General features: G+C 36.6%; 1 protein-coding gene across 1 annotated transcript; it reads left to right on the forward strand.

The window, feature by feature from the left end:
- Positions 1–6,702: 6,702 nt before the first annotated feature.
- On the forward strand, positions 6,703–9,030 carry LOC135230184 (olfactory receptor 4A16-like). Its single transcript, XM_064279144.1, has one exon. It carries the CDS (start codon positions 7,676–7,678, stop codon positions 8,618–8,620), a length of 945 nt encoding a protein of 314 aa, XP_064135214.1. The 5' UTR covers positions 6,703–7,675; the 3' UTR covers positions 8,621–9,030.
- Positions 9,031–12,838: the final 3,808 nt, after the last annotated feature.

Here is a 12,838-nt window from a genome sequence, read left to right on the forward strand (position 1 = left end):
GGTAGAGAATTATCATACCTTGAAAACTTGCCTTTCCACTGCTCAGCTAAAACAATTACAGTCAGATCTCTATCAGAATTGCCTTTGCATTATAATAACCACCTCGTTCCCTGTAGGGATGAAAGCCAAAGGCTGTGGACCTCTTTTGCTTGGCTGGAGCTGGTTCTGCTTTTTTATTCTAGTTTAGGGAAGTCAGGGAAGGATATTTCCCTCCTGGGTTGTTAATTGCTGCTTCTCTCAGGCCAGGAGAATGGGTTAGGCGGAAAAAAAACCCAGAGCACTTCACTCCCTGGCCCTGGCACAGGAAATTCCAATGTTAATGAAGCTGCCTGGGGCAGGGAGGGGAGGGATCAGATAGATAGGAGAGAGTAGTGCAATATAGACGAATTTACTTATCTTGTTTGGTGATGACTGTTTTATCTGAGATTCCAGAGGGGTCTGTAGTCTGTGTGCACTGGCTAGGTTGAGATTGCCCCTGAGGGTCAGGCCTAAGTACCGTGCTTGTGCCCTCTCAGGAAGGGGTTGTCAGCTCCTCCTGTCCTAGTCCAAAGCCCAGCACCAAGGTTTTCTGGCTGGGACACTGCACTCCAGGCTCCAAAACAAGTCACTGCTTCCCCATGATTTTTCCTTCTGTCAGCTACGTTGCTGTGTAGCCTGCGTAGGCTTGCTGGGTTTCCGCCAAGGTTACTTCATTGGGCTAGGGCTGCATCCCGTGCTTGCGCCGTCTCAGGGAGCCATGCTCGGCTCCTCTGCGCTTAGTCCAAAGCCCAGCCCTAAGGTTTTCTGACTTGGGACGCTGATTCCGGGCTGCAAAAATAGTCGCTGCTTCCCTTTGATTCCTCGTTCTCTTGTCAGTCACATCAGTGTGCAGCCTGCTTGCACTGGCTGAGTCTCTACCAAGGTTACTCCAGGGAGTTAGGGTTTAGGGCTGGGTCCAGTGCTTGCCCCATTTCAGTAAGTCACAATCAGACCCACCACTCTGGCACCAGGGAATGGGGAGGGCTCAAGGCTGTGGCACGGGAGGCTGGTTCCAGAAGCCGCCGCTGCTTCAGGGGCGGCTTTTCGCTCGCCTGTCACTCAGATCAACTCCTTAGTTCTGTGTTTGATGGTCAGAGTTTGTAGATTGTCATGTATGTGATCAGTTCACTTGTTTTTTCGCATCTGTGTTGCAAGAGGGATCTGCAGTAGTTCTACCTAGTCAGCCATCTTTGCCTTGCCTCCCAATCAAATATTTTTAATGTTATTTATACTTGGTCCTCCCTCCCCCCAAAAGAAACCAAACCCATTGCCATCGAGGCTATTCTGACTCATAGCCACTCTATAGGACAGAGTAGAACTGCCCCACAGGGTTTCCAAGGAGCAGCTGGTGGATTCAAAGTGCTGACTTTTTGGTTAGCTGCTGAGCTCTTTGACCACTATGCCACATCCTTCTATTTAAGAACTGTCTTTTGAAAGCAAAGCATTTTGTTTTTCTTTCAGGAAGTGAGCATTGCACTCATATCACTCAAGAACAGAAATGGGAATCTTGCCAGAAGTTCCATTTTGTTCTGAAAATTATACTTATGAATATGATAGACTTCCCTTGAGCCACATTGTTTACCGTGTGTCTATATGTGCTATTTTGTTTTTATTAAGGAGTTTTGTTATGTTGCTCAATCTTTTAGTGACTGACCCTCTGACATCATCCATGACATAAAGGGCACTCATGATGTCATTTTCTTGTGTCTCTATGAAAGCCCAATGACTTCCACTTTCAAATAGCATGTACCTCATCACTGTATCAGGGAATTTTTGAATCCCAGCTCCTAGTGTTCAACAATGGGTGACAGTTTTAGGGTTCTGCCAGTGTCCCCATCTGCATATGTTCATATAACAGACATTTCCAAAGTTATCTGAGCACTAAGACTATGGATTTCTAAAGCAAAAGCTGTACAAAGAAAAAGAAGACAAAAGAAGAATTGATACATCTAAATTGTGGTATTAGCAAAGGATATTTAGCATGCTGTGGACTGCCAGAAGAATGTAATGAATTAACTTACTTTAAGTATGGCCATGTCTGAATTTTATCTCACAAAATTGTGACAGTATACTAAGTAAATCCTCGAGGAAAAATGAAAATACATATTTCACGTCTTTCCACGTGTAACTATGCCTAAAATTTCTCTAATTCTAAAAGTTCATTTGGAAGCAGAACAATATGGAAATTGAATTTAAATTTGGAAAGAGTAATGAACTGTTGATAATATGACAGATTCTAATGTTGTAAAAATTAAAATCAAGTGTTACTGCTCAGAAAACACACTCATAAACATAAACATAAACTAACCTAAATTCAGGGTGTTTCAAACAGGATGCTTCTGGTTGCAAATAACAGAAAACTCAACTAAAACGTTTTTGAGCTATAAAGATATTTATTTGGCCATCATAACTATGAACTTCAGGGTTTATGTGGTGGTTTATGCGGTGGTTTATGCGGTAAGCTTCAAAGTTAGTTGGTAACATGTATCAATTTTGTGTAAAGGAGCAATGCATTCAAATAAAATTTTAGGTTACTCAAATTCAGGGTTCCAGTTTGAAGTCTTAGTCAAGTTGAGTTTTGATACAACTGAGAATAAAGTGATTAAGTGAAGACACATCCTCTTGGATCAGGAGTTAAATCTTCGTGTTGTTACTACTGATAAAAGCAATTGCTGATTGTGTTTCAGAAATAGATCAGTATGGTTCCAGCTGATCTAGATTCACGCTTAGGTCAACAACATCTACTCCAGTCCAGAACTGAAGAGCTGTGATTATCTGCCTTTTCAAAATTGGGAGGTAAATATCAGTAACTTACTTAGTCCCAATGTTCTCTGCCTCTGAGCTATAGGGTTTATTGGGTATAGAAGCTCTAACAATCAGAGTAAGGCCTTCCTCTGCTAGGAATACGGTTAGGCAAGAGAATCTGCTGCTTGTTCTCCATTCGTTTTGGAATAAACTTTATCTGCCTTAGCTAAAGATTTACTAATATAAACTCATAATTTATTATTCACTTTATTTTAGAATTTTCTCTTCACATTACAGACACTTCTCATTACTTGATTATCTGCCACTTTTTCTTGGCAAGACCTAAATCTTTTTTCCTCTAGGGATTGTCTAGGGAAGAAAATTGTCCAGGAGAGGTAACTTCATTTGAATTTGTTCCAAATATTCTAACAAACTAATTTATAATGAACTTGCATTGTCTTTCATTTGAAATAGTGATGATGTAAAAAGCCACACACTATGTCTGCGCATATAAATGGAAGCATTATTTCCTGATAGAATGATTCAAGAAATTTCTGAAAATTAAAACTCCTGTCCAGGGTGGAGACTCTCTAATTGCCATCTAGTCCTGTAGATGGTTTCATGTTATATTTTCTGTTGATACTTATTTTTCATTGCTTGTAGGAATTTCTGGAAGGTCATAATTTTCTAGAGTGAGATTGGAGAGAGGTAGGGACATCCTTCTAATGAGGAAAGAAATGGTCTTTGGATATGCTTTTTGAATGGCTAAATTGCTGAATAGTTCTGCTCCTTTCTATGAGAAAGCTCTGCCATTGGCTGTTCTGGGAAGTTAAATCCCAGCATTTGCCGTATTAGGTACAGAATTAATGGTTAGGGACATGAGTATTACCCTAAATCCTCAATCAAAGTAAAGTGCTTTTGTTGATCCATTGCAATTGATTAAAAAGAGAAAAATTCAAATAACTGATTTCAGTGTTTTTTTTTTTTTTTTTTTTTCTGTCATTATATACCAGGTCTGGCCAGGTTAATTTCCATTAATTTACCCCGTTTTTACATAGTCATACAAACATAGCATCTTCGTTGTTCTTCAAACACATTTTTCCAACAGGTGCGAACATTCAACTGTTTATCTTTGTACTGTAGAAATTGACATTATTTTTAAATGCCTTCATATTCCAGGCATCCAGTTTGGATACATATATACTTCCTCACTTACCTGCAAAAAAAAGGTATGATGGGCAGATTGTGTGGAAGTATGAAAAGTGTAACCACTTGGAACTATTTCTGGACTCACTGCTCAGTATACATTGTCATGTGTTCTGTGATTTCAGATAAATACATAAGGTATCTACAATTACTCTCAATGAAAGAAGCCCTGATTTTCAGGACCAAGGACAAGACCCAAGAGGTGAGTTTTTGAAACATCTGAAAGAGGATATGCATTAAAATTTTACATGATATATTGAAATAATAGCTAATGTCTTAAATATATGTCACTAGATTAATTCTGAATTTGTACAATTAAGCAAGAGAAACACAGAAATTAACCAGAACTACGTTTTTTTTTTTACATAGTCTATTTGGCTTAAGCATTTTAGCCTGATAGATGTTTACTGTTCATTTGCCAAATTACAGAAGAAGCATGTTATGCATTACAAGGAAGTCAGTAGATTTTATAATCTTGGTTCATAGGATACTTGATATGTTAATATAGATTTATCTATAGATTTATAGATATATTTGAACTAAATAAAAAAAAACTATCTCATTGCCATTGAGTCCAGGGAATTCCAACTACCCCATAGGGTTTCCAGGGAGCTGCTGGTGGATTCAAACTGTTGACCTTTTGGTTAATAGCCAAGCTCTTAACCGCTGCACGGCCAAGTTTCTGTATTTGAACTAGAGAATTTAAAACTATGTATTTTATCAAGCATATCAGGGTGTAAAGAACAAATGCCTGGTATGTCTGGAAGCTTCATATGTGCTTTTATGTGTGAAATTTTGAAAATTATGACAACAACATTATTAGTATTTATACAAAAGAAACCGGCAATCAGGAAGCACCTTGTTTACTGCCACTTACAGTTATAAAACCATAATCGTAATATACTATAGAAGTTACTTTTGTTACAATGGTATTTTAATTTCTATTTTTAAAAAGCCATGCCCTTATAAAAATAAGCTAAATGATTTTTTTTCTAGAAAGGTGTTAACTTAGTGGTTTAAGTTGAAAGTCTAGTAATTCTTTTTGTGTTCATAGTATCAAATATTTGAGGACTGAAACTATAGCAGATACTTTATGTACTCATTTTTTTTTTACATGGAAATAATTTAGCTGGCCAATGAAATATTTATTTCAGTGGAATCCAACATTGATTATTAATAAGATTAAGGGCACTAGACTTTGCAGCAAATATGTAGTTAAAAATTATTAGATGTAAACTATCTTTACCATTATTTATAAAAGTTGTGCCTTTATCAATCTACAGCTTCAAAAATGATAGAACTCCTGAATCACTTGGACATATAGAGTGCTCATTACAGCTGCTGTCTAAAAGACAGCTCAAAATTCTTCTGCACATGTTCTCTCCCTCCAACCAAATCACTATAAATGAAATCAGCTTGTCTACATTTGAGGTTTAGTAATTCAGCAATTTTCTCCAAAAATGAATAGTCCTAAAGTTTCTGTTTGTATCTATATATGTACTATTCTGTCTTATTTGAGTTTGTCTTTAACCAGAAGAGCTAGGGACTCTGAGGAATCAATGTTCTTTTTTTTTTTTCCTTTTCAATTTTCTTTTCCTTCCCTTCCTTTCTCTCCTCTCCTCCTTTCCTCCCATCTTCTCTCCTCTTTTATCTTTTCCTCTCTGCTCCCTTTTCCCCTTCCTTTCCTTTCATTTGCTTTTCTTTGTTTTCTAGGATGGGCTTTGTGTTTATTTGTAATGGCTTTCCAGGAAGCCTCCCGAGTAAGTTCAGGAAGCCTCAGAGGTTGGCCTTCCAGCACTCTTTCACTAGAAGAAATCTTTCTGAAGAAGATTTCTTAAGAATACTATACTCAACATATTAATATCCTTATTATTTGTATATATTAATTTCTTAAATATAATTTCTCTCTTCCTGATTTGATTCTTCTTTTCTTTCATATTCTAGTCTTTAGGTATCCATCTGATGCATGGGTACAATTTTTTCTTTTTTTTCTGCTTAACTTTCATCAATATACTTACCATGACATGTAGATATTACTACACATATACAGCAAAATAGGTAATTCTTACAAAGTACAGTTTTATACCATGTCCAAAAATGAGTGTTTGTGAGTTAAATATATATATTATTCTAAGTAATACACTTATTACTAAATTGGCAAAGGTCCAGATGATTTATTCTGATCCAATGCCCATTGTGAAACGCTCAAGAACGATAATAAAAGCTCTTGTTTATTGATTCTTTATTAGGTTCCCAGTAGAACGCTACTGGGATCTCCAAGGTTATTCTGGCCTGAAATAGGTACACACTGAATGAGGAATCTTAACCGTTATTTGGTCACTGTAATGATCAAATCATAACACCGGCTAGCATTTTTAAAGTAACAGTGATAAACTTGGAGACTGTTGTTTAAATACATAAATAGAAATATTCAGCAGAATAAAATAAGTCGGAGTTTCACTGATAGTATCACAGATAGTCGGATTGGGAAGGAGTCTGAGATCTTCTAGTTTAATCCTTTTATTTTCCAATGAGTAAATTGAGACAGACTTGTGACTAAATTTAGAAAATGACTAAACCTCATACCTTCTTATACTGAGTTTGGACTCTCCCTTTGAGCATGTTCCTTTTGGGAATCTGGGCATTGAAGTTCTAATTTTGACCACTCCTAGTGCCTAAGAAGCATTATGTATAAAACCCTGTTCCGTTGCCCTCTACCACTCTTTGCAGTGTCTATTTTCTTCCCCACGGCTACCCAGCTCATCCCCAATTGATTTGAAAATACTGGCTGCTAATGTACTAGTTGGTGTTTGTTATGTGTCAGTTAACTTCAGTTCAAAAATGTTTTCTGAAAATACAGATCATACTGTAAGGGTACTCACCACAAATGCTACCAACTAAAAGTACTGGCTCTATGTTAATAGGGTAGAGATTTGTGTTAAGAGTTGTGGGATAAGCACAGAGGAAATGGAAAGCATTGTGAAAGTTAAGAAGAGAAAGACAATCTATGTCCAAGTAATTGCTACAGGGAATAATGTGCTAAATAATTTTGTAGTTGCCTGATACACTTCGAAGTCCAGCTTTCCAGATTTAAAGATTCATAAAGACTGGACAACCTTTGAGACAGGAAAGACCGAACTTCTAATAGTAGAATGTTGTAATACTTAGTGAGATATTCCTGAAAAGGGGTTATTTTTGGTGCTGTATAGATCATATTGTAAATGTACTCACGACAAATATTACCAACTCTAAGTACTGACCATATGTGAATTCATTTAGAGTTTATCTTCACCACCAGAGGATAAGTTTCTTGAGAGCAGAAATCCTTTCCCTCTTTGTCATTGCTGACCTCTGTACCAAGCACTGTCATGTTTTAAAAAAGGATATTAAATGAATGAAAGTTTGTTAGGCCTTGGACTGATCTTCTCTGTAGAAGATCCACTATGATTTAGAGATAGAACCTATTATTCATAGGCCCAATCCGGTCATCTGAGAAGAAGTAGATTTGTTAAGGGAAGACATATTGGGATCTTTGGAAGAGAAACTCAGTAGATATTTCTAAATGTTTATTATGGATAAGCCACCGTAGAATAGTGAAGAAGTGCTCCATGACACAATGGACCCTTTCATAGTGGTGTTCATGATTTTATTACAGGTCTTATTCTCCTGAGCTCTCATCTCTGAAACAGGTCTTGGAGAAGAGTAAATGGGACACAGTAACAATGTAACAGAATTTGTCCTCCTGGGACTCACTCAGGATCCTGAGGGCCAAAAAGCATTATTTGTCATGTTTTTGCTCATCTACATTGTGACAGTGGTGGGTAACCTGCTCATTTTCATGACTGTTATTGTTAGCCCCTCCCTGGACTCCCCCATGTACTTCTTCTTTGCCTATCTGTCACTCATGGATGCTGTTTATTCCACTGCCAATTCCCCTAAAATAATTGTAGACTTACTCTATGATAAAAGGGCAATTTCCTTCTCAGCTTGCATGGGCCAGCTCTTTATAGGACACTTATTTGGTGGTGCTGAGGTCTTTCTTCTGGTGGTAATGGCCTATGACTGCTATGTGGCCATCTGTAAGCCACTGCAGTACTTGACCATCATGAATCTACAGGTTTGCATTCTGTTGCTGGTGGTGGCCTGGGTTGGAGTTTTTTTACACTCTGTGGTTCAACTTCTCTTTGTGTACAGCCTCCCATTCTGTGGCCCCAATGTCATGGATCACTTCATCTGTGACATGTACCCATTATTGGAACTTGCTTGTACTGACACCTATTTTATAGGTCTCACTGTTGTTGCCAATGGTGGAGCCATCTGTATGGTAATTTTTATCCTTCTGCTAATCTCCTATGGGGTCATTCTAAGCTCCCTGAAGACTCTCAATCAGGAAAGGAGGCACAAAGCCCTGTCTACCTGCAGCTCCCACATCACAGTGGTTGTCCTCTTTTTTGTGCCTTGTATTTTCATGTATGTTAGACCTGTTTCCAACTTTGCCATTGATAAATCTATGACTGTGGTTTTTACAGTTATCACTCCCATGTTGAATCCTCTGGTTTACACCTTGAGAAATTCTGAGATGAAAAATGCTATGGAAAAAATCTGGGGTAGAAAGTTAACCAAAAGTAGAATAAGAATGTGTCCACACTGAAAATATATTTGCTAAATCTTTAAAGTAACAAATAGGCAGTTTATTATCACAACGAATGATTAAGTCAATTCAACGGGTCCTCTAGGAATCCTACTCTTTATTGATGCAAAGGCATAAAAAAAAGTTGAATAAATTATTTTTCCAGGTTAGAATTAACCTAACAAATAGAGACATTCTGGAGGCCAGATAAAAGGCACAGGGTTTTTTCCTGTTATAAATAAAAATAAAACCAAGCTTATATTGTAATTTTATTTTTCTCAGTATACGCCGAAACAGGACTTAGAAGAAATTCTTCTGTTTTTCCCTCTTTAAAAAAAAAAACATAAATCAAGTTACTTTCTGAAAATTTTCTATCATCCAAATTCATGAGAAAACAATTTGACTAATCCTTAGAGCAAATTTTTGAGGCCAAGAGTGTGATTTTAAAATTTTACTGTTCATTATTCTATTAGCACAACAGCTTCTTTCTTTCTTTTTTTTTTTTTAGCTCCACTATGCATTTTGTGTTTAAGATTACTTCTGTTTCTCTGGGCAATGTCTATGCATTTGCAATTCTATATATTTAAGAGGGACGTGATATTATGTTTGGTTTGAGACACCATTAGCTAGCAATTTTGATAGATGGGATGTGGTTGATGAAGAAAACTCATTCTAGTTCTTGATTAGAGGAAAGATACTATTTCACCCTGGATTTGAAAATCACATTAATCTAAGTTATAAACATATTTTATATTTTCCTCACTAGTTATCATGTGCATTTTTTTACGATTCTGAAATGAGTAGGTAGAGCTTCCGATTTTGTCTCGAACTTGAAAATATATAAAGTAACATGTTATTTGGCATAAGCAGCATGTTCCCTAAAAATTGTAGTGTAAACTTTAAATGTAAACTCTTTTTACATGTAGGCTTAGTCATGATTTGTTTTGGCAAAAAGAAAATTTTGCTTCTTATGCAAAAAAATAAGTTCTTCTCAGTCTACAGCCCAAGCAGGAACATTCCAAAGCCAGAAAGCAGAAAGAATGTTCTCAGTGTAATTATGGAACATTATCTATGCTAAACAAGTGTTTACTTTTCTAACTAAAGGACAGATTTTAGAACTTTTCTTATTTTTAAGTTTTAGTGTGCAATTTTTCAGGTATATCCAACAACATATGCAATTATTTATAAATTTGTAGCCACCTACCTAGAATATTACTGATATCATTGAAACTCCCTGATTACACTTCTCTGATGCCATTCCTCCCCCTCTCCTCAGAAGTAATCCCAATCCTAATTTTTTAATCACAGTTAAAAATAGTTTAACTATATATGCATGTATCCTTAAAGTGTATTGTTTAGACTTTCTTATTCCTTACTTTTTACAAAATTACTTTATGTTGCCCATAGTTTTCTGAATCTTAACTTTTGTCACTCAATGTTAACTTTCTAAGATTTGATTATGTTTTTCCTGCTGCATATGATTTCATTGTTCGAATATGCCACAGGTTATGTACGATTCTCTAGCCAGTGTTCATACGGATCATTTCGAGTTTTTGTTATCATATGCAGTGTCACTGTGGACATTCTAAAAGAAATTATTTTGTGTTAAATAGGGTATTTACACGTTCACTTTTAAAGCTGGTTGCAATTTTTTCCTTAAGTGCTATCATCAGTTATATTCCTGCCAGCACAGTTGAACAGTTTCACTACTCTATATACTTACCAACACCAGATGTTGTAGATGCTTGATATTTTGGTCATTCGATGGGTATAAAACTGTGATTTCACTGTGGTTTTAATTTGCATTTCTTATTTCTATTGAAGTTGAGTATATTTTCCTATGTTTATTAGACATCACTTTTCCCCTCTTCTATGAGATGTATATCTATGTCTTTTGTCAGTTTTTCTACTGGATTGTTTTTCCATTACTAAATTATGTATGTACCTTGTGTACTAATTTTTTATTTTTCGTTTATAGATATTAAAAAATGTTTTCCCTGTTTGTGGTTTTTCTTTTACGCTTTTAAGATTTCATTTGAAAAATAGTAACTTCTTAATGTAGTTAAATTTCTCAGTCTTTATGTGTTGTTTGGTTAGCTCTTCTAAAACCAAAACTCGTTGCTGTCAAGTCGATTCTGACTCATAGAGACCTATAGGAGAGAGTAGAACTGCCCCATATGGTTTCCGAGGAGCAGCTGGTGGATTTGAATGGCCGAGCTTTTGGATAGCAGCCTAACTCTTAACTACTGTACCACCAGGGCTCTATCCTCTATTATAGGGACAGGAAAATATTTCATATTGTCTTCTAAAGGTTTCAGTATTTTGAATTTTTATCATCCAGTTTTAGTCTACTGAATATTTTATTTTTGTAGCTAAACATGGCATCAGTAATCTATTCTTCCTGCCTCTTTCCTCAGCATAGGAGCCTCAAATTCCATGTAAATGTAATGAAACAATGAGTGTGTTCATTAGTAGACACATTTCTTCTGTGGCCACTAGTGTTTCCAAACATACCAAGCTCAAAATTTTGAGGAAGCCTCAAAAGAAGATGAATGGACAGGAGAAAGATGTAGCAGTCTGCTTCTGTAAAGGTTATAGCCTTGAAAACACTACAGGGCAGTTCTACTCTGTCTTATGGGGTCACTATGAGTTGGAATTGACTTGATGGCAATGTTTTTGTTTTGGTTTTGGTTTATTACTCCTTACTAAAGAAGGAGCCCTCGTACTGCAACATGTAAGCACTAGGCTGCTAAATGGCAGGTTGATGGTTAGAACCCATCCACAGGCTCTGCAGGGGAAAGACCTGGCAATCTGCTCCTGTAAAGATTATGGCCTACCTTAGGGGATAATGAGTTTATGTTAATTGTGGAGGAACAACTCACAAAAGGAAGATGAGTATGGTTGCACGACTCAAGGAATATAATCAATGTAACTGAATTGTACTTGTAGAAATTGTTGAATTGGTGTATATTCTGCTGTGTATGTTATCAAACACAACAACAAAATAAAATAAATTATTGAGAAAAGAAGACAAAAGGAAAACACAGTCACTGCACCAAAATAATTAGTCGAAGTTCAACCATTTCAACAGGTAGCATATAATCAAGAACTGATGGTACTGAAGGAAGAAAATCTAAGCTGTGCTGAAGGCATTGGTGAAAAACAAGGCTTCAGAAATTGACGGAATACCAATTGAGATGTTTCAGTAATGGATGCAACCCTGTAAATTCTTCACAACTTCAATCTTTTCTCCATTTATCATGATGTTGCTTATTGGTCCTGTTGTAAGGCTTTTCCTTTCTTTATGTTGAGGTGCAATCCATACTGAAGGCTGTGGCCTTTAATCTCCATCAGTAAGTGTTTCAAGTCCTCTTCACTTTCAGCAAGCAAGATTGTGCAATCTGCATAATGCAGGTTTTAATATAGAGCTCATAAAATGAGATAAACGATATATATAATGTTAAATTCAATATTTTGAAAGGCATTGTGGAGAAAGGTTTCTTATTTTCATTAGGTCATGTCACAGATGTAGCCACACACACATCAAACACAGTTTTAAAACCAAAGTATTGTTGTTGAAAACCAAAAAAAAAAAAAAAAAAAAAACTGTTGTCGTCGAGTCGAATCTAACTCATACCGACCCCATAGAACAGAGAAGAACTGCCCCATGGGGTTTCCAAGGAGCTCCTGATGGATTCGAACTGCCAAACATTTCTGGTTAGCAGCCATAGCTCTTAACCACTACGCTACCGGGATTTCAAACATCATTGAGGGTGAAGCAAAAAACGCATGAAAATGAATGGGGAAATTACTGTGAGAGAAGATTCCAAGCATCCATTTTCTAAGGAGATGTTGTGTGCAAGACTCTGGGGAGGAAACATCGTTGAGCAGGGCACGAAATTTTTGGCATAAAGTTTGTGATCTTCTCAAATTTATTATTGGCCCTTTTGTTTCCAGGCTCTGACACCTGAGTTCAACATCTTCAAAAGAATGCATGGAAAATAGAAACATTGTGACTCAGTTTTTACCCCTAGAACTCATTCAGTATCCTGAGGGGCAAAAAGTTTCACTTGTTACATTCTTACGCATCTACACTGTGAAGGTAGTGGACAATCTGCTCATCATGGTGACAATCATGGCCAGCCAATCCCTAGGTTCCCCCATATATATTTTTTTCTCACCTTTTTATTATTTATATATACTGTATTTTCTACTTCTGTTACTCCCAAAATGAGCATA

This window comes from Loxodonta africana, unplaced genomic scaffold (assembly GCF_030014295.1).
Source record: "Loxodonta africana isolate mLoxAfr1 unplaced genomic scaffold, mLoxAfr1.hap2 scaffold_85, whole genome shotgun sequence".
NCBI classification, from domain to species: Eukaryota; Metazoa; Chordata; class Mammalia; order Proboscidea; family Elephantidae; genus Loxodonta; species Loxodonta africana.